Source organism: Anopheles funestus, chromosome 3RL, assembly GCF_943734845.2.
Source record: "Anopheles funestus chromosome 3RL, idAnoFuneDA-416_04, whole genome shotgun sequence".
Lineage (NCBI taxonomy): Eukaryota > Metazoa > Arthropoda > Insecta > Diptera > Culicidae > Anopheles > Anopheles funestus.
The window spans coordinates 25188537-25215081 of record NC_064599.1 but is presented as its reverse complement, the minus strand read 5'-3'; the positions used below and the strand labels follow the sequence as shown (position 1 = coordinate 25215081).

Below are 26545 nucleotides of genomic sequence, written 5' to 3'. Positions count from 1 at the left end.
TGGATTCTATTTGGGGTGGGCTCGATGGCCTTGCACGAGTGTCTCCACATTTCTGCCGGACCAGTGGACGTCTGGTAGGCGTTCGTGGTGGTTGGCCTCGATAGCCTCGAGCTCGCAGGCTTTTGCTCTGTGTGTCCTATTGTACGGTTACTCTACCTTTGGTGCGTGTACGTGCGTCTACGGATCCTTCCCGACAAAAGTGCCCACAGTGTGTGTGTGTGTGTGTTTGGTTCAGTGTGACTTCTCTCGGCACGGCGTGTTTTATTCGAAACAAATCCACTAGATCTGGTTGTTTGTATGATCAAATTCCATAATATCACCTACCAAACAAATCTAAAACAAACCAACAAAAAAAAAGAATGGAAAAATAAGAAAATAAAGTCAAACAACTTTTTCTTTTCACAATTAAAAAAAAAAAACAAAACTACTACCAAAAAACGTTTAAATTATCCACTAAAGGTAGCTCGTTGTTTCTGGTTATGTATTGCAAAAAGTAAAAGAGTATAGAAAAAAGGCCTCAATAAAACCAAACACTAACCATGGTAAGCACAACGTATCGGACTAGTTTACACAACACTTTGTTACCAAACCTCCGTTTGAAACCATAATTCACACCATAATTATTCCCTAACGTTTGTGGTTTTGTTTAAAAATGAAGAATGTGTTCGTGTTTTTTTTTGTTTTTGTTAACAGGAAACAATACACACTAACACTAACAAATGAAACATTTTGATTAGTTTTTCCTCCATTTTCTATCTGTACAACCGTGATTTTTGTCTATCTTGCTTTTTTATTTTTGTTTGGCAATATTTTTTACCTTTTTGGAACATTTTCACCTTTTCCTTGCAGCCTTAATTAAACTTGTGCTGCTTATCGTGTTACTCCTTTTTGGATGACAAATTTTCGCCAAAAATAATACAAAATGTTTCTCCATTTGTATCCCCCCGTTTATTCTGGGGACACATATTAACATACACACACACACACACACATACACACTTGGACACATTCACAAGACACGGTTGTTGCTGACGACCTTTCCCAAGTGTTGGACGCTTGTACGAGTCTCTCGCCACAACACGGTCGGTTCCATTTTTACTTCACCTTCTGGATGCTGAGAAAGGCCATGTTTCAACTATTTTCTGACGGCCGGCAATGCAAACTTTTATATTTTTCTTATTTTGCTTAATGCCGTTGGTTTTTGGGCAAAAAACCTAATTTTCTAATAATACCTTTATGCGCGAGGTCGTACGTGGTTCAGGGCGAAAGGGTGCAGGATCTGTACGGTGCGTATCTAAAACGGGTGCTAGCCGACGCGTTACGACGCCGATGACGCCATGAAGGAAAATGCGGGAAAAATTATGCTCCCTAGCGATGATGCGCCGTACGGTACGGTACGGAAACGAGACCGGATGGGTGCTTAGAAGAGATGCTGGAGATGAGCGAATGATGATTCGCCCGGTGCTGGAGAGCAGTTCGTTCTGCTGCCGCAATGATCTGCTCTCTGGGTTCTGGTGAGCGTACGCTGTAACAAAACAGGGAAGCCATCTCTCTAGTCGTTGGGATATTGCGCAGTTTGTGCGAAGCACGTGCTTTTTGGGTACGGGTTTTCTGATTCCCGCGTCCTGACGGGGTAAATGGTAGAGGAAAATTGAAGTAGAAAATTACAAACAGAAGAGGGAAAATATTCTTATAAATAAGAAAAATAAGGAAAAGGAGACCATTAATAGTAGTCATAAGAATAAGTATATTTCTCCTCATGTTTTCCCGTTTTTGATGCGTTTTATTACTGTGGCGCGTAACAAAATTTTATACGGTCATTAGTTTGAAGATAAGAAATGAGAAAATGTAAAGAAGATTGTTAAAAAAAAAGATCTACAAAGTTATAAAAAACATAAATATGTACAATTTTATTAGTTTTGCACATTTTTGCTTATTTTTTAGGCATGGTTTTGTCATTATACGGTCGCGTACGAAAAATCTCTTTGTTCGATACATATTTTTGTTTTTTTATTATATTTTATTCTTTATTATTATTTAAAGGTTATTTATTATTAAAGGTTTAAAAAAAATTTTTGTTATATAATAAGTGATAGAAAAATATGATATTTTTACATTATACTGTGTATGTTTAAACATTGTGGAAAACTTAAATATTGTAGCACTTAATTTTTACATATCTATCATTTGACTTTTGTCTTTTATTCTCCTACACAGCTTTGTAATTTTATGAGTTTATTGTTTAACAATTTTTTTTGTATTTTAATTTAATGCTTTTTATGAAAAATGTTTATTTAAAAATGTATTCTTGTCTAATTTGAAATGTTTTTTTTATATTTAATATTCAACACGTTTTTCATGTTCTTTAATTTTTAATTACTACGATTTTGTGCAGTTTTATTTACTTTTATTTTATGTCTTTGTCTGTCTTTCCATTTTCTAAACGGAGAAAACAGACTGATAAAAAGTTTTATTGTTTTGTTTGAAATATTTTTCAAAAATTAAAGCTGTTTTTAAAAATTATTCAAATTATTTAAATTTGTAGATTGTGTTGGACAGTATAACACAATTGTTTTCTTATTATCTATTTACCTAATAAATACGATATAGTGTTACTCAATACGTTCATACCAAGCGTTTAGTTTTACCCTATTGTTGGCTTGACCCACTTCGCAAAAATCCGCATCCATAACAAATGAGTAGACACTTTGTAACACACCAAGTCCAACCTAATCTAAACCAACCAAAAACCGAAACGCAACCGATTCTTTTCCTCAGTGACAAAAAAACACACGTTTTTATGCAAAACTTTACCCCTAAAAATAGGAACACGGAAGCAACAGTGTACAGTGCTACACACGGTAAGGGCCACGGCAAAGCACACAGCTAACAGCACGTTTACACCCAAAAAAAAGGGAAAAGAAAAAAAAGCGTGCAAAATAAATAAATTTGCTGCTTCGTTTCCTGCCATTTCACTGCACCAAAAGCACCTTTTTTTTGCAGAAAAGAAATTACTCGATCGCGATGCACAAAATGCAGTTTTTAGTACAGATCGGAAACATTTTGCAGTGCTGCATGCTGCTGGCGTACAGAATGATCGTTGGATTGTGTGGGAAGGCAACCCAAAAAAAAAACAGAAAATGGGAACGAATGCAAAAATAAACAATTCTACAATTTATTGGTTGAATCTGGCAGGAAACTATTTAACGTGGTTGATAAACAACCGATTCGAACTGCTGTGCCAGTTCACATACCAGGGGATGAATCATTTTGTAAACTGTGCAACTGTGCACGAAGCAGAAGAAACAAAAAACGCTTCCATAAAAATGCGAATAAAGTTTTATACTAAAATTTTTAATTCTCACCACCCTGACCTACGACGATCGCTCGTTTTGGGTGAACACTTTTCCCTTTGCCTGTTCCTTTCCCTTCCCATCATGATAGTTTATTTTGTTACACCCCGAGTTCTGCCGTAGCGATTTGTGTTTTCGCGCCCTGCTTTACGTGCGCCAAGACGATCTCCCTTTGGTACGCGCGATGATCGGGCGGCCATACGATCGCGTTGGAGACGCGTTACATACGCATCGTAACATAGCGTGCCGCGGTATGATTTTTGTAAGACATTCTCGATCGTTTTGTACTATTTTGAACGGGTTCTGGTTTTGTGGAACGTTTGCTTTCTTTTCGTTTTTTTTTCTTCTCTCTGTTGCGTTGTTGGTTTGTTCATTCTCTTCTCTGCTAGCCTTAGGCAGGGAACGTACCGAGCATGCCCTAGTCTGTTGCATTTTGCCTATTTTCTATTCATAAACACATGCATCCCAGCTTCCCTTCTTGTTGGATCGCAAAACGAGGTCTGGATGCATCGCGTTAGTAGTTTTTCCTTTTGGGTAGTCGAAACAAATAGGAAAAAAAAACAGAGGGAGAAGAAGTTTTTGACGCGGCTTGAAGATGAGACGCTTGTACCGCGTAACACTCAAAAGAAACAAGAAACGTCCAGCGGGGGAGGGGAAAGGAACATGGCAATGCGATGATACTGCACGGGGAAAATAAAAACCTTAAAACAACCGGACACACATGGAGTAGCGTTTTTGAGATTGCTGGTACGCCAGACACGCGCGCGCGATTTAGTTTTTCTAGTCGCGTGAAGTCGTTGTGAGGTGCATTTTTGGGGTGCACACGCACAAGTTTAGTAGTGCAAAGGACGGTTCTGCTGGTGAGTGGCATTTGTTATGCCGGGTTTTTGGTCCGTTTTTAGTTGAGGGAAATAGTTGGTTTTGTTTGAAAGGCTTTCGAAAAGGGTCGAATGTAATCGTTTTATATTTTTGTGATTTTTTTATGTTAATTAATTAAATTAAAATTATTACCTCAGTGTGTGGTGTAAGAGTGAAGTGAAATCATAAAACATGCGATTGAAGTTGGTTGGTTTTGGTCGCGTGATCGCTCTTTTGTGCTTTAGCAATTGTTTTTTTAAATGTGGTTTTAGAAGGCAAAATACTTGCTTCTAAATAGATTTGATTCTTTTTAGGATCCACATGATCGTAGTGAGATCCCTAAACTAAGCACTTGTTTCAGTTATTATTCTGCTGTGTTCGACTCCTATCGCTAACTGAATAATGATCAGCTATTAAAGCGAATACTCGTGCTCAAAGAGATCATTCAAGAGAGCATGGACAAAGATCTTAAACTGGTCGCGTGTCGAGTAGATTATTCTCATGCGACTGGTTACGTTATAATTGTTCTATGAAGTTTTACATTTAGTGTCAAATGCCTGCTTAATAGCATTGTTTTAGTCATCCTATATTTGATGATCTTACTCATGCAAGAGAATCTTCTTCATCGTTACCTGTTCAAATTGATGGAAGAAGTTAAGTTGGTTTTGGTAATTTTATTACAATTTTAACACTAGAAATACCAAGCATGTAAGATGTCTTTCGCTGTTGGCTACTTTAAAGGCAATTTCGAAGAACTGGATTACATTTAAATGTTTTTTTCTGAGTTCGTACATTACAATAGACTAGAGGAATATTTTAACCCTGAAAAAGTAATGTATTGAAAATGAAACGTACCAGTCAAAATAACTAACCCAATAGTTTTAATATTAAAGAATGTTTTTTGAACTCTATCAAAAATCGAATTTTTTAACTCGAGGTGCTTTTTTATATTCCACTGAACTGATCCAGATTTTTTGTTTTGCTTTTTTAATACAAACAAGTTTGGCAATATTAAAAAAAATCACAATTTTTGATAAAATTTTTGAAACGTTTAGAACTAAATATTTTTTGTTAAAAATGGTGTGTTTATTTGTGTTTATTTTACCGTATTTAGTTAATTTTTGAATGATTTTAATATTTTTTAAAAACAACATGAATGGGATACATTTTCCATCACCAAATTAACAAAACAGAAAGCTACAAACATTAATTAATAATTGTGCTATAAACATAACTTAAACATTTTGAATCGTGTTTTTAATATAATTTTTTCTACGTAAATATCACCCGAATTGTACAAACATAGCATCTTTTTTTGAGAATAGTAATTTAAATTCAAATAGCAAAGCTTTTCCTTCGCAAACGATCACGCTTGATTGACGCCTACTTGAGATGCACTTTCTTTGTCCTTTTGTGAGAAGACGTCCATTATTTTTTTTTTGCTGCGTTATCTTCCCACACACAAAAGAAAGAGTCAGAACCAGTGCGAACAGGAAAAGCGCAACAAAATTTTCTCGCGAGAGAATTTTCCCTATCGCGCGAACTGTGTGATCATTGCTGCTTCGACGCTTTCCATCTCATGCAGCATCCATCTATCTCACCCCAACTCTACCCGCATCTCATCTGCCCGTTTGTGCGTGAAAGAGACGTCGGTATAAAACTTTCCCTGTTCTCGTACGCGTTTTGCTCCATGCGCTCGATGCGAAAGGCGCGAAAAGTACGCACGTTTTTACCTTTTTCGCGCTCAACACGTCCCAAGATGCTGCCACGAACGATGACGCGATGATTTAAATGATGGTGTTGTTTTGACGCTATATCGTATAACCGCGCCATGGTGTTCGCGCGCGCGTTCTCACCATTCACGTGGTGTGCGTACGGGCGGACGCCACCACTACAGCACTACTGTGCCGGGTTCGGTACGCGGCGACACCAAGGCGATGCGATTTTAATTCGCGGTCGTGTCTTGTATGTGTCATAATATCGCGCACAACCTTTCCGCTACCTAAAAGCGTGTACCAAACGACTTGATTACGTGCGCGCTCGTGCCTCACCGTCGTATCGTGGCGATGGAATTGTTGTTCCATCATCATCATCATCATCATTGCCGTCAGCATCTTCTTCAACCACTTCTTCAAACCGTCGCTCTCATCCATTCCTACTTCATCCGGTCGCGATATGAATGTGTGTGCCCGAGCACAGTCGTAGTTCTTCCTTACTGCCCCCGGTTTTTCGGTGGTTGTTTAATAAATAATGCAATCTTTTTCTACCATCGCGCGGTGGCGATGCTGCCGCGGTTGTGTGCTCTGTGGTTGTGGCGGACATTTCCCATCGATAGTTCCGCGGTGTCGGTTCATGGGGCGCGTGTATCGCAAAAGGTCTCCAAGGTTGGGGGCGCCGTGAGTTTGTTTTTATTTTGGTGACCCACTACGTTCGTTGGTTTGGTTTGGTCAAACGATCCGGTAGCTGCTACATTTGCAAGATATTGTACAGCAAAGTGGGTGTGTGCGTAGAAGCGGTAGGCACGTTATCATCTAGCGGGCGGAAAACGCGAAATCCGTCAAATCAAGCCGTACAATCAAGCCGTGGCCACGCAATGTGTGGTGTAAATAACAGTTGTTTAAGATAGTGCTCCTTCGTTTGGTGCGCACAAGTAAGGCTCCGTTTAAAGCCCAAGGGCATGGGTGGCATACGTATGATAAGACGAGCACTAAGAGTGCCCAAAAAAAAATAAAACAAGCGAACCCTCCTGCATACTAACTGGTTTAACCTAAATTCTGTGCCACTGTCTAATTTCAGGAAGGATGTCAACGTTTTTCACCACCAACCGGCACGGGTACAGTGTGCGTTTTTCGCCCTTCAACCCGGACCAGTTCGTCGTGGCATCGAGCCAATTCTATGGGCTGGCCGGTGGTGGCACACTGTACTTTCTTGAGCTAACACCGGACGGTTGCGGGATCGTCGAGAAGCGAACCCATCACTGGACGGACGGTCTGTTTGACGTGGTACGTATTAGAAAGGGAGGAAGTAATCTTATCACTAGCGCGTAACCTAATCCCCACAACACGTTGTGAGCGAGAAATGTTGGAAAACAGGGCAATTGGTCAAGATAAGAGATAGGGCTACAATTGTCTAAAGAAGCTGATGTTAAACATGCTGACGAAGTGGCACCAATTTGAAGAATTCTAAACTGACACCTCTTACTTTTTCCCTCCTTAGACATGGTCCGAATCGAACCCGGAAATCATTGTGTCCGGTTCGGGTGATGGCAGTGTCCAGCTGTGGAACACCAACGTGTCCAGCAACAATGGGCCACCGTCGATGGTGTACCGGGAGCACAAGAAGGAGATCTACAGCGTGGACTGGAGCAAGGTACCGTACGAGCAGCTCTTCATCAGTGCCAGCTGGGACAGTACGGTGAAGATATGGGATCCGATCCGGAATAACTCGCTCAGCACGTACATCGGCCATACGCAGCTGGTGTACAATGCCGTGTTTGCGGCCCACATCCCCAACACGTTTGCTAGCGTGAGTGGCGATGGTTTCCTGAAGATTTGGGACATCCTCTGTTACGATCTACCGATCGCAAGCATTAAAGCGCACGATGGAGAGGTACGTAGATGGGGGGGATCTTATAGAAAATACAAGTACAGGTGTCCTCGAATTGCAATTCTAGGTCTTAACGGTGGATTGGTGCAAACACGACTCGAACATTCTCGCTACTGGCGCGTCGGACGGTTTGATACGCATTTGGGACCTGAGAAACTTCGGCGTACCGATCACGGAACTGAAGGGCAATGAGTTTGCCGTAAGAAAAGTACAATTTTCACCGCACAATTTCTCCGTACTGGCCAGCGTGGGATACGACTTTACAACCAGGTCTGTATTGTGTGGCGTGTCCCGTAAGCAAATTTCAAAAGTTATAACCGTCATTTTTCCTCTCACTCAATAGAATATGGGACTTTAAGAAGAGCAATGAAGCTATGGAAACGATCAAACATCATTCGGAGTTTACGTACGGGCTCGATTGGAACAGACGTCGCCGTAATCAGCTGGCCGACTGTGGATGGGACTCGTTGGTGCACGTTTTCAAGCCGGATTGCCTATCGGATAAGATCTAGGCGGTATCGTGCCGGAAGGTGCACACCACCGCAACAGTTCCTTTTGAATGTGACTTCAAGCGAAGGATGTAGCCAGTAAGGTGTAGACGTGTGATCTATGTGTCCCCTTCCACAAATCCCCCACCCCAACTCAACCACAGCACATCCAATCGTCCTAAGGTGTAGTACGTTCCAAAGCCTAACCCCGTGAAAAGTGCGGGGCTATGGGATCGGCAAGCCAAAATTTTGTATTTCGGCCAAAAGTGGAAAGTGGGAAAAATTGTGATTTAGATGATAAGTAGACCAAAACAAGGCTCCCCGGGATGCTGTGACTCTTGGCACCAGGCCTGTAGGCGGGAGGCTGTCACATTGAAATTAACTATTTGTACAGAAAGTAATCGTGCAAGGGCGTCAAAAAAAATGGGAGTGCGCCAATAACACCGTCCGGAAAGGATGGTGTAAAATTTATGTTTCGATGTACAGTTGTAATCAAAACACTCGGTGATGGTAGAGCTGCGGTAGATGATACTTACATACATGGTGCGTGGTACAGCTGTAAAGGAAGCTTAGCGGCAGCGAATTATAGAACGGTGCGCAATTTGATGGTAGTTTATATTAAACTTTAACTGTTTATATTATTATTTATTACTCTTCATTGAAGATCGTTGCAGCTTGGTTACATGTTTCTTTTTCTCTTTTCACAACGCGCTTGGTTTATTGCGAGGTAGGGTTTTGGGTTTTATTTTTGTGCTGGTGCAAGCATTGTTTTAGGCTAATGGATTATAGTTCGGGATATTACAAAAAAGCATGGTATTAAAAACAAGATAGATAAATTTGTGAAAAACCAAACACACAGGAAATATATGCATATGTGTCTGAGAAACGTGATTCAAACATTTGATATGGAAAGAAATGATGATTGTTTTAAATTAGTTTTTTTTTTTTAATTACGACGTGTGTATATTGCTTATCTTTTAAACTTCTCTTAATTATCTATGCTAAATAAAAGACAATTGCTCAATATAAATTGTAAAGCGTTTGTTGAGCTTTCATCCACGTGACTGTGTCAACCACGTGACTGTTTGAGTTCAGGCGTAACGTAAATTGGAAAGTACGCAGCCAAAATACTCGCGCAGCCCGATAGATGTACCCAAATATATGTTTTGATTTAATTTTATTTGCACAAAACATGAAAATGATGCTCTGTCGCACAACTTTAATTTTAATGTACACTTTTTGCACAATTATGAAAACTATTTTTTAAATATAAATGTATAAATGACGAAGGAACTTCCCACAGTGCTTGTGTTGACAGTTCTAGCTGACATTTTAGCATTCGCAAAGTTGTTTACGTTTTTTTCCCCCTAAGCCGGTACAGTTTACAAGCGGTGTTTGTAACGAAAACAGTGCGTTTTGGTTTGTAAAATGTAGAATTAGCCGGGTACGACAATCTAGGGTGAAACAAATAGTTATTTTGTTTACGTAGAATATAAAGAATCGGTATGCAATCGGTTATCTTAAAGTGATTTATTTGCCAAGTGTGTACAGTATGAAGAAACAACAAAAGTGAACAGATTCACATCAGTGTGCACACCTTCGACGCTCGATCCTCTGCCTGGATAATCTGATCGTTTTTGGAATACTTCACATCTGCCAAGGGAATAGAACGTAACGTATCATCCTGTTAGGTGCTTCAAAATACACGGTAAATCATCACCTCAAACTACTCACCATCGTCTAAAACGACACCCGGGTTCTTGCACGATACATCCATACTTTTCGATTTGAGCTCCTTGAAGAACTTACGCATCCTGTCGCTGGACTTTGTGCTGCCCATGCTACCGTTTAGCTTGCTGCCGAGGCTCAGCTTACGTGCATCCTCGTTGCGATTATTATTGCTATCATTTTTATTTCCATTTTTGCCATTGTAGTTTTCCGTATGTTTGCCGGCATGCTTCCCAGTGTCTGTATGTTCTTCTTCCTCGTCGTTGAAAGTGGACTGAGATGAGATGCTATCATTATCGTCATCACTGTAATCAATCAGCTGACTTATGTTGGGTGTGTGCGTTTTCCTCAGTCCGACATCCTTGTGGGCAGAGAAACGGTCCGCCTCATCATCCGCATCAGCTGCGTCGGATGGTCTCAGGTGGTTCTGGTGGTGGTGATGGTGTCGTTTGTGTTCCCGCTTCCCGTTGGGAGTAATGGCATTCGCTATGCTTACACCGTTATCGATAAACCGCACGTCCGAATCGCCTCGATCGCTCGTTTCGATCGCAATCGATTCATCCTTGGAAATCTCACGTTCCACGTGCTCCCTGCGCAACCGTCTCTTTTCGTTGCGGATAAACTCTTGCGCCTTTTGGGCGTCCATCTGCAGCTCGGTTGGTATCGGTGTAGCATTGTGCAGCAGCTCGAGAGCATGTGTTACATCTAGACGCTCTACGGCAGGGTAAGCCAACACTAGCGAATGTTCGTTCCCGCTGGCAATGTCCGTAACGTTGAAGTGACGGAATTTTGTTAGCTCTTTGAAATGATCTGACGCTGTGAAGGGGCAGTCATCGTCGTACGTCGTTAGCAGACGACCGGCACTGGTAATAAACGATACACAATCGTTTGCTGATGCGATCTTGATAACGAATTCATCCTCCGCCAACAATCCATCTAAATTTTCGAATAGTTCGAACCGTAGATCTTCCACCTTTCTCATCCGATTGGAACGGTATACGTGGCCGGACGCTAACAACAGGTAGACACAATCCCATCCGGTAATTTCGCCTGCAATCACGCTCTCCGGCAGAATGCAATTCGTCAGCTGTTTTAACACCGGAATAGTGATCTTTTGAAATTTTCCCACCAAATAAAGTATGTTTCCTGTCGTGATGAGCAGTGTGCAGTAGTTGCCACAGAACACCTGTCCGACCGGTTCCTCCAGTGCAATCCTTTCCGGTTGGGAGAGTATTTTAAGTGAATCGACTCCACCCAGCTGTTGGTGACTGTTGTATCCCCAGCCGTAACAATTTCCGGTGGAACTGAGCATAATGAAATGGTTGAAACCGGCCACTACCTCTGTGAAACGCTCCTCTCTAGATTCATCTAGAAGGTGATGGAATTCTCGCAGTTCTACCGGGAACGGTGTGTATTCACTGTTATCGGTGGGATTTTTGTGAAGTGTAGTCGCTTCCAGTAAGGAGGAAATCTTTGCATTGAAAGGGAATACATTTTTCCCACAGTAATACACCTTGTCAGATTCTGTGGAATGATTTAGAACTGGGTAAAACAGTTTTTTTTTTAAATATAATTTTAGGAACACTAATTGAAAACGTACCAGATAGTATAACACAGAATCCATTTCCACCGAAACAAAACGACTGGACACGCTCCTTGAGACGTTTGATCGTGCGCACGCAGGATGGTTTATGGATGGTTTCCGTTTTGCCCAATCCAAGCTGACCGTGTCCATTCAGACCCCATACGAACAGTCGTCCCGATTCTGGAATTCAAATATTGCGACACACAAAGGTTAAAAGAATGATTAATTGAAGGAAGAAGCCTAAACCGTCCTACGTAATATTTCAAAAAAAAAAAAAAACTCCTGAACCCACACTATTTCCTACCGATGTCTGGTCATTTTCTGGGCGCAATGCGATGTGATGAGTGTGTAAATATTATACCTCCGGACTGTGTTCTTGTGTGCGCCTTAATTGTGCGATTGCGTGCATCTATGTCACTCGTTGGGGAACCCTAGGTTCGTAGCTGAACTTTCACTGGCCACGATAATCGGTGTAATCGGAGGGGGAAGTGTAAAAGGGCAATAGTTAACACGAAAACGGATTGCGCCAGTGCTTCACACGTGCACAAGCGAGATTTTCAACGTTCAGTCCGGATGTATTGTTGCTTTGTTCTGGGCGATAGATATATGGTTATAATTTAACAGTAAGCACCAGCTGGATAAATACCGATTGCCAAATGCTACATTAGCGGGGTGCCCTTTCTGCATGACAACAAACACCTACTGGTCCTAGTAGTGGCGACATTAATTTGCAGCGCCAAAGGGAGGTTTCATTTTTCCCGATAAGATGTCTCGTTTGCTCGGTTTGGACAAAAGTTGAGCAAAAGGCGAAAGTGTTGTAATGAGAAAATACAGCCGGTATCGAGTGTTCGTGTCTTTTTCAAGTTCACGAACGCGCTTAATTGTAGCGAAAGGTCAACATAGCGCCACGGTTATATTTCGCGACACCACAAATGGATATATCGCTCTTGACACTAATGTTTTAATTGTGAGAGAAAGAATGCTTGGCCAGGGAAATAAAACGTTGTAAATTTTGTTTTGTTCTTAGTATGCTAATCACAAAGCATAGAAAGTGAAGGTGCACGACTTGACAAGAAAAATGTTTTGGAACAAAAAAATCTATGTTGGATTGGTAAGTTCCTTCAGTTGTGCAAGAATGCCATGTCTACGTATAATAACAATTTCTGCTTCATCATTGTTGTTATCATGAGTTGCCGAAAAGCACTTATAATCCGTTTTCATTTCCGGGTTCTTTCATAGACAAAGCAAAACTTGAGCATCAATTTGTCACACTTGCGTACAGGAAAGTACCGGCCTGAAATTGATCTTCTTTCACCCTAGGAATGTTACTTAAGAACCTTTTTTGTGACACAACACTACCGTAAACAATACCGGGACAACACTTACCGCATATCACTCCACTTTGTTTGCTGCCACAGACAATTTTCACGATCGGATCATTTTTGACAAAAAAGTAACTTTGTTGTCGCATCGGCACATCCTTTGTGGTGGGTTCCGGTACACCATCTTTACCGTTGGTCTCCGGTCGGTGGTTTGTTGAGTCGAGCTGTGATGTTGTTTCCTCTTTAATCGTATCATCGAAAAGGTACGATTTTCCCAACGTAAACACTGCACCCGTGTCTGGAGCGATGGGTTTCGAAAAGGACAATAAAGGTAACATAGAGGTTTTTGATGGATTTAGAAGAATTCTAATGATACAAAGTAATGTTTGAGCTTCTTTTTTTTGCACACGGATAATCACCTGGAACTTCAATATCCACATGCATGCCACCTCCGTTTTGGTCCGTTGTGTTACACATTTATACGAGCATATGATAAATGCCGAAAACTTGAGTAAAATTACTTATGTTTTTTAAAATATTTCTTCAGTTCAAACTTAGACGTATACTCGCTTTCATTCGCAAACACTATCCCGATTTGACCTATTTACAGGTTTACCACTTCCCAAGCATGATTAACACATTCTGCAAACACTTCACCTGTCGATGGCACGTAATGGGAAGGAAAGCCTTTTAGTTTCGTTCCCCTATGGTTCGTTTTGATTCTCCAACGTTGTTGGTTTGCCTGTGGTCCGTTCGATACTGTGGTCTAGCAAATACTTGCGAGCAGGTACCTTCCCAGCCAAACGTCCAAACGTTGCGTGGCGTGGCGCGAACTCACACGTCGGTTACGTTTTAGTAGTCGTGGTATAGAGCCGTTTACTACCACGACTAAGAGAAAGTATCCTTCAAAGGGTCAGTCTATGCTCGATTGCGTTCTAGTGCTTTGGTCTGCCTTGGACACTTGGCTGCCGTTGATGAAGGGAATGATATAAAAAAAAAAGGTTTGCTTCCATGTGTTGAGTGTGCGGATGAGAGAACCTCGATCGCATGTAACTGGATGACATCCATTTACGGCAAAGGGTGGAAAGTGGACCGTGGTGGGTAACTGTGTGGTGTAAAGTGTCGCTTCATATAGTGGAAACCCATTATGACCACCATACGCCGGTTATTAAGTGGGCCGCAGGCCGAACGTTATAGAATCTTTGATAATTTAGATATCGCGTCCGTTTGCTACATGAATATAGCTTTAGTCCGTTAGTCCGGAAATTATTGATTCACGAGACAATGGTTCCCACCAGCGTTTGGTACCAGCGTGTCTATTTACGGGCATTTCATTTATGATCTACTTTTAGAAGAGACACAGTGGCCTTTTTTATGGCTGGAATCTTGTTTGATGACTTAAAAAAAAGTCGTTATATGTAATTATTACCGTTTTGTTATAATTACATCCATCTCGTGGTTTTATGTGTTTGTTTTTTTTTCATTTAATTTAATAGATTTTTAAAAGAATAGAACCGTTTAACACAAAACAAAATTTATTTCATGCCTACTTCCATTGCATACATTCAGGCAGAAAAGATTCACTAATTCGTTGAATGCATTTTCCGTGCATAATAAATGTTCGTTTCAAATTGCTCGGCATGAGGAAAAAAAAGGTCGCTTGTTGCGTCCAGCAACAAAGATTGCGTCCAGCAATCACGGATTTCTTTCCCTAAATATTTACTCGCGACACGCAGTTTTCTTTAACTATACTCTATATTGCACACGTGTATTTTGTGTGTTAGTGTGTGGATTGTGTGTGGTGAATTGGTATGGTGTTAAAAAAACCTCTGCTTGTTCTCTGAGTCGCTAGGGCAAGAGCCCTGGCGCCAGCTTCGGTGGGCTTTTATTCAGCGGCACTCATCTCGCTCAGCCGAATATCCTCGCTGAGCCGAAGCTCCTCACTCAGCCGAAATCGCTATCTAGCGTCATCTAGCGGGAACGCGACGTGGCAGTGAAAGTTCAATTGAACCGTTTTGCAGAACACTGGGCCCCGGTGTTTTGAGCTGTCAAAACACCATCTCGTGGTTCAATGTCAATAACAGCGATCTTCACTGCCGGCCGCTCTAGAACCTTTCCGCTAGCGAGTTTCACGTGCACTTGCCTAATTTCTCCGTCCTTCGATGGTACTGTCCGTACTACGCGTCCCTTTGGCCAACATCCACGCGGGAGGTTGTCGTCGACAACCAGCACCAGATCATCTTCCTTCAAAACCCGATTCGTCTGGAACCACTTGCTTCGTCTGGTTAGCGTTGGCAAGTATGAGGTGACCCATTTTCGCCAAAAAACATTTGCGTACGCTTGAGATGTCCTCCAGTTGTTTCGCAGGCAGGCCGCCGAGTCATCTAAGCTGCTAAGGGGTTTCGTCCCAGCTGATGAGCCTAGAATAAAGTGGTTGGGTGTCAATGGCGCTTCGTCTTCACTTTCTACGGGAACTTGCGTGAGCGGCCTTGAGTTTACTATCAACTCCACTTCCATCAGCCAGTTCGCGAACACCGCATCTGTTGGCGCACGTGCAAACCGCATGTTGTTTAAAGTGCGCTTCACCGTTTGCACCAGTCTCTCCCATGCCCCGCCGAAGTGTGGAGCAGCCGGCGGATTAAACTTCCATATCGTGTCTGGAAGGTGCATCGCTTCAACCAACTCATGGGTGTTAACTTCTGCAATAGCTTCTTTCAATTCGCGATTTGCTCCTACGAAGTTGGTGCCCCGGTCCGAGTAAATCTCCAACGGCGTACCGCGACGAGCGATGAAGTTCCTCAGCGCGAGGATGCAAGAGCTGGTTGACAAACTTGTTGCCACTTCAATGTGGATCGCTCGGATGGTCAAACACGTGAATAGTACTCCCCAGCGCTTCTCCTGCCTCCGTCCGACAGCAACAAGGAACGGACCGAAATAATCGATCCCAACGAATGAGAACGGTCTGCAGAATGGAGAAAGACGCGCTGCGGGAAGTTCACTCATTGTGGGTGCCGTAGGTGTAGCGTCACGGATTTTGCACGTCATACAGTTGTTCCGTACCCGATGACAAGCGCGCCTCAAGGCCGGAATGTCGAACTTTTGCCGGACTTCGTTCATTACGGTTTGATGATTTGCATGTTGGTAGCGTCGGTGGTAATCATCAATTATCAGGTCGGTGAGGTGGCCAGTTTTTGGTAAGATGACGGGTCGTTTCATGTCATCGCTGATGTGCTGGCAAGCGTCGATGCGTCCGTGTAGCCGTATGACGCCGTACGTGTCCAGGTAGGGGCTTCGCCTAAAAAGAGTGCTACTTTTTTTAAGATTTATTCTGTTTCTTTTAGTATCCGCCTGCCCCTCCTGAAGGATCCTATACTCATCTGGGTACTCTTGACGCTGTACTTGTATCCAAAGTGTGCGTTCGGCTTGTTGCAACTCCAAATGAGTTAACGGTCCCAGGATGCGCGAAGCTTTTGGTTGGCGCGCGTTGTTAATAAAGCGCCAAACATACGCAGCTGCTCGTTGCAATTTTCGCCATCGCGAAAATCGGTCGATAGCTATTAGCGGTTGTGTTAGATGGTGCACTGTGACGGTTTGACGCATTTCTTCTTCCGTGGTACGGACATTTAACGACGGCATGTCCCATTCATCTTCGGGTTTCCGTAAAAAATCAGGACCGTTAAACCACTTGGTAAATGTGGTGTGTGGGTCAAGGTTTGACCACTTAGTGCCCTCATCGGCGACGTTGAAAAGTGTAGGCACCCAATGCCATTCATTCATGGTGGAGTTTTCCAATATTTCTCCTACCCTATGAGCTACGTATGTGCTGTAGCGTCTGTGATCGGAATTGATCCAACATAACACATCTTTTGAATCTGTCCACAGGAATCGGCGTTGAATTGGTATTCGGTGTGCCTTTTCAATAGTTTTAGCTAGACGTATCCCTAAAACAGCCGCTTGTAGCTCTAATCGAGGAATGGAGATGTATTTCAAAGGCGCTACTCTAGTTTTACCACCGATCAATGCTACCTCGTGTTGCCCGTTCGACTCGATCCGAAAATATGCCACTGCAGCATATCCATCTTTACCAGCATCGACGAATATATGTAGTTCAGTATTACAACTGTTAAGGTCGATGGCGAGGCGGTAGCATCTTGGCACTGAAAGCTTTTGAAGCTCAGGTAGGCATGCGAGCCATTTCTTCCATTTGTCTTCCAAGTTGGTTGGAATTTTCTCATCCCATCCAGTGCCGGCGCGCCACACTTCCTGAAGAAGAACTTTGAGGAACAACATGAAAGCTGCGATTAAGCCAAGCGGGTCGAAAATGGCCATAAGAACGCTCAAAAGTTGCCGCTTAGTAGGTGCTATTTTTCCCTCTAGGACCTCTTGTGCTTTATTTGGCAATTTAAATTGGAAGGTGTCACTATGAGCATCCCACCACATGCCGAGTACTTTTTGGGTTGCAGTCGAATGGTCTAGCATCATCTCTTTCAAGCGGTTCCCGTTGTCCCCGACGACCCGTAAAACTTCATTTTTGTTCGCCATCCAGTTGTGCAGTTTAAATCCGCCTTGCAAATGGATAAAGGTTACTTCTTTCGCTAACCTTATCGCTTCTTCTAGTGTTTCTACACTAGTCAACATATCGTCAACATAATGGTCTGACTTTATGCATTCTGCTGCTTGCGGAAATTGCTCGGCGTATCTATCAGCGTTTGCATTTTTTACAAATTGTGCGCAGCTTGGCGAACAAGCTGCCCCGAAAGTCATTCGCATCATGACGTATTCATCTGGTTCTTTCTGTGTTGCATCGTTTCTCCACAGGAACCTTTGGCTGTTTTGGTCTTCTTTATTAATCAGGACCTGATGGTACATCTCCTGAATGTCCGCTGCCATAGCGACTTTAAATTCTCTAAAACGGCATAATACGGATGTTAATGGTGCTAATAAATCGGGACCGGTTAGTAGCATTGAGTTCAGTGATACTCCATTTACTGATGCTGCTGCGTCCCATACTATGCGCACTTTGCCCGGTTTATTAGGATTAATTACCGGGAAAATAGGTAAGTACCACTTCCGAGGATGTGCTGCCGTTATTTCGTGATCGGTAAGTTTTCTTACATAACCCTTCGCTACGTGATCGGCCAATATCTGGTTCATTTTCAATCGGATGTGAGTCTCCTTTTCCATTCGTCGTTCTAAACAGGTTAGTCGTTTCATTGCCATTGAGCGGTTGTTAGGTAATATCACATCATCGTAGCGCCATAACAGCGCGGTAGTGTATATATTATTAACAAGTTTTGTTTTTTGCTTTAGGATCATCATTGCTCGCTCTTCATTTTTGGAATGGGTACTCACGTGTTGTTTGTTATACGGATCATCCAGTGCGAACCCTCCTTTAAGTGCGGCATCAATCTTCGTATCGATATTTTGGCAATCGCATAGTTCAATGCAGTGGGTGGCTACTACTTTTGCTGTTTTTGAAGCTACCTGTGAAGAAATACATCCTGAAACTGTCCATCCCAGGCGGGTCTTTGTGGCTATGGGCTCATTTACAGATCCTTCGACAGTTTTTAGCGGCACGGTTATGTGGTAATTATTCATACCTATCAGCAGTCTTGGTGGTGTCTCTCGGTACAACGCTAGCGGTATTGATGACAGATGTTTGTAGTTTGCTCGTAGTTCCTTTTGCTCAACACGCTGCGCCGGCAAACCCAATCGATGTACGGTCCGCACATCTATCTCGTACACGTGGTCGTTACTCTTAAGTCCCGATATCCCAATACTCACATCCATTGATTTGTTTTCATAGCGATGTTGACCACCGGTCCACTTCAGGCAAAGTGGTTTCAGGATTCCTGACGCACCAAGCTCTTCCATCAGCGAGTGTTCCATTAGTGATACAGACGCGCCTTCGTCCAGTAGCGCGACGGTTTGTATTCTTTTATCTCCTGCATGTAATACGACCGGTACATGCCTGAGGAGTACGTCACTTGCTGCTGTGGTAGAATGGGAGAAATTATTAATTGCTTTACCTGGAGCCGAAGCGGGGTTATGCAGCGTTGGATGGTGTTTCGCTGTACAATTGTCCTTTCCACAGACACGGGCTTCTCGACAGAGATTTCGATGCTTTTTTAAGCAGTGCTTACACCACGATTTCTGTCGTACCAGGTTCCACCTCTCAGATACACTCATACCATTGTATGCGGCACACTCAGCTGGGTGTCTGCATCCTTGTTCACATGCGCATCGCTGATCTGGTTTCGGGCCGGCAGACTGTTCCACGTGCATGTTGACATGCTTTCGATGTTCGGTGCTGGGTGAGGGGTGCGTTACGAGCAGTGCCGCCTTTTTAATTGTCTGCAACCATTTTCCAAAATCCTGCAACGTGTTTTGTGAGGTAGTTACACGATGTATGCCCCACTGCAAACGAACAAAGGGAGGAAGTCGATCGACTAGTTCCTGCATCAAGGGTCCATCGAATCGGTTTTCCACTTCACTTGACCTGAGCGTTGCGCAGATTTCTTCCACCGAAATAGCGAAATCGACTAGCGTGTCCAACTTATCGCCCTTCGGAGGTGCTTGACGACGTATCTGCTCCAAAAGAGTTCCAACGACGATCTCTGGCCGACCGAACATCGATCTAAGGGTTTCCATCACTTCTTTGAGGTTATCCGATTTGCGAAGACGACACTGAACGGCCTTCAATGCCTTTCCCTTTAATGCTTGCTGAAGGCGTATGGTATTCTCTCCATCGGAAAATCCACAAAGTCGCGTAGTTTCGTTAAAGCTCGCTTCAAACATCGACCACTCGTCTGGATTGCCAGAAAAATACGGCAATTTCCCTTTTACAGCTTGACGGGTTGCAACTTGGCTTCTACTAAGTTCATGAAAATCATTTTCACCGAACTCAGAATAAGGTTGCCGACCACTGGAAACACGTGCTTCGGCGCCATTGCTTCGCTCCATGCGCTGAACAAAGTTGCCTAGAACGGCTTCAAGCCGCTCTACGATGTTAGGTTCCTCTCTTCGCTGCACGCGGCTCGTCCCAAGTTCTTCCATTAGCTTATGGAAGCAGCGGCTAATTTCGTCAAGCGTATTAGCGTTCGGGGCGCTTGACTTAGCCACATGGTTCGGTGATGACGTGGCGACTACCGGTCTCATTCTGGCAGGGGGCTCCTCACCTTGGCCGGGTGCTTCATCATCGAGCGTCACTGCTGCGGGTTGAGCAAAATACACGGACGGCGTGTCGAACGTACAATCGTCGAATCCCTGTCTGCCTACCGGCGGTGTGCCAGGCACGCACATCTGGCATGTCCACTCACGGCTGTGAACGGATTCGTCCTCGTTAACACACGCGAGATGATAATATCGGCAGCATCTATCACATGCGACGGCATCATCTAGATTTGCACCGTTGCAAATGCTACACACTTGTTCCATTTTTTAAATCACTTGCGAAACACTGCACTCGCGAACTTTCTTCGTTGGAGTCCTTCCGATAAAGATAGCGTGTTTTCGATGTCCTATCGAAAACGTAGCACGCGGTCACGCGGAGAGAGCGTACACAGGATTTATAACACTGGAGAAAGGTTTTTTTAAATTGTTGCGTCCAGCAACAAAGATTGCGTCCAGCAATCACGGATTTCTTTCCCTAAATATTTACTCGCGACACGCAGTTTTCTTTAACTATACTCTATATTGCACACGTGTATTTTGTGTGTTAGTGTGTGGATTGTGTGTGGTGAATTGGTATGGTGTTAAAAAAACCTCTGCTTGTTCTCTGAGTCGCTAGGGCAAGAGCCCTGGCGCCAGCTTCGGTGGGCTTTTATTCAGCGGCACTCATCTCGCTCAGCCGAATATCCTCGCTGAGCCGAAGCTCCTCACTCAGCCGAAATCGCTATCTAGCGTCATCTAGCGGGAACGCGACGTGGCAGTGAAAGTTCAATTGAACCGTTTTGCAGAACACAAACGACAAACGAAATTAAAAACAGGAACAATTTTCTTCTCTTTTTACTTTAAAATGTAAGTGCAGTTTGATAAACTAAACTAGACAATGCACTGCACTGGCGGTGAAACATCATTCCTGGCACTTGGTCCCGCGTGCAGTTGATGTACACGGCGCAACAGGGGAACTGGCTTATGGTGTGGTATAATCGATTTTCCAACCGTAAACAAAAGTTGAAAGAACTGTCCAGTCTATTGACCCCTTTCCCGGGAAAGTTCATGTGTGGTGAAAGGTTTGGGAGAAAATACAAAATAGGCCACAAGGGAAAATGAAGGGGAAGAATCCTTCATGCGACCCTTCCGACGAATAAGTGTCACAGTAGAACAGCATAAGCATTATAATCGGAATGGTCGGAATTATTTAGCTTTAATAAGGAACGGTCCTTCCCGTCGTACGTCGATGATCAACGCCGGGGAAAAAGCTTTTTATCCGCGTGCCTCATCGATGAGGAAGGAAATGAATACCGTTTACTACTGCTTTTGGCCGTTTTTCTCTTGGCATCGATAAATACTGTCGCCAGTTTAACGATCGGATTAAATCACTTTGTTTCTGTTTTTTTTCTGTTACAGGTGTTACTTAGTATCGAAACATCGAAGGTTTCAACTTTTTTGTTGTTGTGTGTCCACGAGCAGCACTGATCTGGAGCACACTGATTTTATTCACCGATGTGCACCCGTTATCGTGGCGATGAATATTCAACACAGGACAATAATTGTTCCAAATCCGTTCATTTCGATTTTGGGCAACTAAGAAGAAACGAACATTAATATGCAGCACTGGTTCTAGACGACTAATTGCAGCTTCTCATTAGCAGATAGTAAAGGTGTTCCCATTTACAACTCAAGCACACTCTCAAACACTTTCCTATCAGTAGCGTCCTTCTTAACATTGTCTTACTAAAGGAAGATGCCGGAAGTATCGGAATGTCTCACAGTTAACTCTCGTTGCGGAGCAATCCTTGAACTTGCAGTCACCGCTGTTTGAAACTCCCGTAGCCTTACTGAAGCCACCGTAACCATAACGCAATAAGGAGAATGAACTAAATGACGCGTATGCTTTCCCCAAGCACCGTATCCAAAACAAAACCACCGTTCGGAACCGATCGGTACGATGGCGCGTCGGTTTTGTTGCATAGTTGCATGTTTGTTTTTCTTCACCCGGTGCGCCTCGGGGAACGCAATTAAGTGTTCGAGAACAACGGGGAAAACTTTCGCACCTTCGTTGCAGGTGGAAGAAAACACATTCCACTTGTGCTAGTAGTGGCGCATGCCAAACGGATTTGTTTACACTCGTTGGTTACTATCACAGTCAGTTTGGAGCCATCGTGTTTGGTAGTAAACAGGTGGGATAAACGGAACCATGGCACCGCCCGGTGTACGGATGTACGGGAATGTCTATAAATGGATTGAAAAATGGACAGTAACAGATATGAAACGAATTACAAATCCTGAATTAGTTCGCTTATTTCGTTTTGCGACACACAATTAAGCGTTTATGTGGCATGATTTAATTTTAATTCATTCGGTTGTGTTTATTGTCGTGTTTTTATTTTATTTTTTTTTAGCAAACCAACAACACCAAACCACACCAATTCCATAATCCTAATGTTAATCATTCTATGCATTTTTAGTTACCGAAAGTCATTCAAACACGAAATGCAGCGTATGAATGCGTGAACCGAAAGCTTACTCTAAAATGTATGAAATGGCACCAGGCAATAATGAATTCATGAGTGCACCACCAGCGTGAGCAACAACAAGTTCGCATGATGAAGGCAATAAAATGACTAAAAAAACACGTCCGGGAAACATAAACACACAGGATTTTCAAAATGACGCTTTGCGTTTTTTCCTTCTTCTATCATCCCCCGGGGGTTGGTGTTTGGAAATCAGGCCGAAATGTGACCGACTTTCAGTAGTAACCGGCGATGGTGGGCAGTTTGTGATGGAAATGCATAATTTATTGTCTGTACAGTAGGGAGAAAGAAGGGGAAAGACAAAAAAAGGGCAATGGAATTCCTTTGCTTCCCTTCGTATCACTTCCTGTAGCACTATTCGTTCGAATTGATCGGCCGTATGAAATATTCAACCATCAGCCTGTTTATGAAGCTCGCGTAATGGCCACCAGAAGTGTTCGGTTATGAATTTCATCGGCAGTTTTGAATCGATATGCTAATAGAACTGGTCAGTAGCCTACAAGCTTTTGGAAGCTTGCCTATCGTTTGCGTTTCAATTAACTAAACGATTGAATGTAGCGGTCGTGGAAATTGTGCCACACATTGTAAATAACCGGTTGATGGGTGGAGTAAGATATGTAATTGAAAGCTATTTCAAATTGTAAATGCATTCATCAAACATATGTAATGCACTTGTAAGCATGTGCCGATTTACCGTGGATATATTGGAAAATTGAAATGCTATATTTTAATGCGGAAATTTAGGGTTTGGTGGAAGGCTTTTGATGATTTTTTATCTACTGCACCGGATATACGAGCAGCAAACCTGACGATTCCCATCGCTGAGTCAGGTTTTGCGTTGCATTTTCCAAGCTAGTAAATAATTAACAATAATTGGCTCTTTCCGTGACTATTACTGCAGCGCCATAACGAACCTAAGGATAGTTCTTTGTATATTTTGTTTTTTTTTTCAAATGCAAGTATTTTTCGATATGATTTTTAAAAGTGTTGAAAAAAAATGTATTTATGATTGGATAAAATATTTATACTTTTTGGAAACGCTACAAGCGAAGATTAGAACGGTATGATGGGAAATTAGCTTCCCTTTTTTTAAAGCCTCCAGGCAGTATCATTCCTCAAGGATACTGTTGGGAACTGACCGGGAACTGACTGATTACCAATTAACATGCTCGTGTAACTTATCGCTGTACGTGTACGTGGCATTGTATTTGCAGGCGCTCGTTGTTTCACTGCTAGTAAACCGGATGGATATGAGTTGGTGTAAAAAGGCTCTCCAATGTATCCGTTGCGCCAACAATTAACCCTCACCTAGATTCATCCCCGATGGGGGTTTTGTGACAAAAAATCGATACGAATCGTGCGTATTATTTGAGCTTTCGGGTTCATTCATGCGAATTCTTCATGCCATTAATTCTGCTAAGAAAGTTCCTTCGGCTGCTAGCGTCCGGTTGGGTTATTGCTTGGAAGGGAATAATGAACCACAGGAATTGACCGGGTAAAGCATTACGTAGTGGGGGTGGAAAGCGTGAAAAGCACGTATTTTTCCCATCAACCTTGCCCTTCTTTTTTTTCGGACCCGGTGAATGAGTCCACTACGATACGGAGCGGATTTCGGTAACCTTGTGCCTAATTGGCGAGAAGTTTCCACTGTGACCAGTCGTCGTCGGTGGTTGAGCAAAAAAAAAAAAAATCAAAGGAAGGGGATTGAAATGTTGTTAAATTTAGGGACCGTTTCGAATGTGTCGTGTGGTGGTTGGATTTAATTAATTCATTGCGCTAGCGTTTGTGTTTAATATGTTCTAACGGGGTATAATAAATTAAGTCGTTTGTCAAAAAATTATTGAATGTCCTGAATTAAAAAAATATATATTAACTAACCATCATGTGAATAATTGTTAAAGAAATATTTAAAAAAATATTAGAGTGAAATTAGTTTAATAAAAAATCAACTTCTTTTAATAAGCCATATTGTCGAATCGTTCAACTGCTTCAAAAGATACATCAAACAAACTTGACAAATGTACTGACAACTCTAGTGTATCTTATTACATTATTTACTCTTCCAGACGGAAAACGTCATACATGTAGACCGTATGTTCCTTGGTGTCAGCTAAACTTGCTTGTTTTATTGACCAGTGCATTGTTGTGCGTCTTGTTGTACTTTCAGCTTCAGTCCAATATCAACCATGTCCAGTGGTGAAAGTGACTCCAGCGAATCACCGAACGTTAGTGCTACTCCGACGATGAGTTCCCGCGAGACAGCGGCCAACGTAATGTTGACCGATTCCGAGAATACAAACAACGAGAACCGTGTAATAGAGATGGAATCAAACCCCGGTGCAGAAGATACCGACGCTGCACCTTCGGGAAAAGTGGAACAAGCTGATGAGCCAACCACAGAACCAACTTCGAGTGCTTCTGATGAGAAAGAGATTGATGAGCCTGGGAAGGAGAAACAACCCGACGAGACGGGTGCTTCCAAAACGGGGAAAGATCAGCACGCGGAGCATGTAACATACAACGAGACGGGCGAAGCTATTTACACCGATCCGGCCACCAAGTTTCAGTACCGATGGTGTAAGGAAAAAAGCGAATGGGTACCACTGGACGGAACGGTACCGTCGGGAACGGCAGGTGAAACACCGTCAGACAATCCATATGAAAACGAACACTATCGGTGGTGTCACGAGAAGAAAGAATGGATCCCGAAGCAGGAAACTCCAACCGAGACGGAGTTTTATCGGTGGGATGAGAAAGCGCAAAAATGGGTTCCAAAACAGCAGCAGCAACCAACATCCGAAGAGGATCGGGAGTACGGTTACGAGGACGGTGTGCACACGTACAAGGATAAGGACGGTGCGGTGTACTTTTGGGACGACGAACGGAAAGCCTGGTTCCCTAAGGTGGATGATGACTTTATGGCCATGTATCAGCTAAACTACGGGTTCATCGACAACACCTCGAGTGGAAGTGTTCCCGCTGTCGCAGGTAGAGTCACCACCGGTGAAGGATCTACGGCTGCGAGACAATTCCCTGGACGGAACATTGATGAGGATGACGTTGATGAACAGGATGAGGCACAACGGGCCCTTCCGAAGGGCAAGAAACGGAAAGCACCACCGGAACCACCGAAATGGTTTGATATGGCACCGGAGCACAATACGAAAGTGTACGTGTCCAATCTACCGATGGACATTAGTGAGGAAGAGTTCGGTGAAGTGATGTCCAAGTGTGGTATGGTGATGAAGGATCCCAAGACGCATAAGCTGAAGTTGAAGCTGTACCGTGAAGCGGATGGAACGCTGAAAGGTGACGGGCTATGTCACTATATAAAGGTAGGTGAAGCTGTTTTTTTTTCGCATGTGTTTAAGAGCATGATAGTGGCTGGAAAGCTATAAAATTTTGACCTTTCAGCAAAATTCTAAAAAAAAATTTGTCTAATTTGACGCTACCCTTATTGATCTTGGTTTTTCTTGTCTATGGGCAAGCTTTAAAGGAGGTCTAAATTACTCTTCTCTAAATAACCAATTTTGTGTATTCGGTATATTACCGAAATTATTGTTTTGTATGATTTCCAAAATATTTATCTAATCTTTTATGTCGTTTTGTATATTACTTATTTTTGTTTCTTTAAAAGTTTTAAGTGTTTTAAATTTTTTTAACATCTTGATTAAAATTTTGTATTTTTTTTTCTTTATTTTATATTTATTTTTCAATTGTTTTTAATTGTTTCTATTTCTTCAAAATTCATTTATATGACTTTAGAGATTTGTAAGAAAACTTAATGTTTGAAATGGAAAACTTGTTTCATTTTTTGTGGACTAGTTTTTCTATCAATAATTATAATTGTTTTAATCTCTGTTTTAAAGTACTTACTTTTGATCGTTTCTGTTATGTCTTATATACA

General features: G+C 42.7%; 3 protein-coding genes across 7 annotated transcripts in view; 2 read left to right on the top strand and 1 right to left on the bottom strand.

Annotated features, from left to right (window-relative positions):
• The first annotated feature begins 74 nt into the window (after positions 1 to 74).
• LOC125768801 (peroxisomal targeting signal 2 receptor) lies at positions 75 to 9191 on the top strand. Of its 4 annotated transcripts, none has more exons than XM_049436923.1 (5): positions 75 to 295; positions 7008 to 7213; positions 7428 to 7820; positions 7885 to 8087; positions 8161 to 9191. In XM_049436923.1, exons 2-5 carry the CDS (start codon positions 7013 to 7015, stop codon positions 8327 to 8329), a joined length of 966 nt encoding a protein of 321 aa, XP_049292880.1. In that variant the 5' UTR covers positions 75 to 295; positions 7008 to 7012; the 3' UTR covers positions 8330 to 9191. The 4 variants fall into 4 exon arrangements, with proteins under 4 accessions (XP_049292880.1, XP_049292878.1, XP_049292879.1 ...); XM_049436921.1 differs by lacking the exon at positions 75 to 295 and adding an exon at positions 327 to 542; XM_049436922.1 differs by lacking the exon at positions 75 to 295 and adding an exon at positions 3431 to 4213.
• Positions 9192 to 9820: 629 nt separating this feature from the next.
• LOC125768795 (X-linked retinitis pigmentosa GTPase regulator) lies at positions 9821 to 14397 on the bottom strand. Its single transcript, XM_049436912.1, has 5 exons — positions 13360 to 14397; positions 13005 to 13238; positions 11634 to 11798; positions 10040 to 11557; positions 9821 to 9958 (listed from the first exon to the last, which is right to left on the bottom strand). Exons 1-5 carry the CDS (start codon positions 13415 to 13417, stop codon positions 9885 to 9887), a joined length of 2049 nt encoding a protein of 682 aa, XP_049292869.1. The 5' UTR covers positions 13418 to 14397; the 3' UTR covers positions 9821 to 9884.
• LOC125768796 (HIV Tat-specific factor 1) overlaps positions 9866 to 26545 on the top strand; it is a 60108-nt gene continuing 43428 nt past the window's right edge. The window contains exons 1-2 of one of the 2 annotated variants that reach the window (XM_049436914.1): positions 9866 to 9976; positions 24806 to 25973. In XM_049436914.1, the coding sequence (XP_049292871.1) occupies positions 24825 to 25973 (1149 nt within the window). In that variant the 5' untranslated portion in view covers positions 9866 to 9976; positions 24806 to 24824. Of the gene's footprint in view, positions 10014 to 24805; positions 25974 to 26545 lie in introns of both variants that reach the window. The other variant, XM_049436913.1, reaches the window with a different exon arrangement.

Excerpts from the sequence above, each read along its gene's own strand:
- LOC125768801 (XM_049436923.1), top strand. The coding sequence starts at position 7,013 with ATGTCAACGTTTTTCACCACCAACCGGCACGGGTACAGTGTGCGTTTT. Across the intron at positions 7,821-7,884 it reads TTAAAGCGCACGATGGAGAG|GTCTTAACGGTGGATTGGTG; the intron begins GTACGTAGATGG and ends TTGCAATTCTAG. Across the intron at positions 8,088-8,160 it reads GGATACGACTTTACAACCAG|AATATGGGACTTTAAGAAGA; the intron begins GTCTGTATTGTG and ends CTCACTCAATAG.
- LOC125768795 (XM_049436912.1), bottom strand. The coding sequence starts at position 13,417 with ATGTGTAACACAACGGACCAAAACGGAGGTGGCATGCATGTGGATATT. Across the intron at positions 11,799-13,004 it reads ACAAAGTGGAGTGATATGCG|AATCGGGACGACTGTTCGTA; the intron begins GTAAGTGTTGTC and ends TTTGAATTCCAG. Across the intron at positions 11,558-11,633 it reads ATTCTGTGTTATACTATCTG|AATCTGACAAGGTGTATTAC; the intron begins GTACGTTTTCAA and ends ATCATTCCACAG.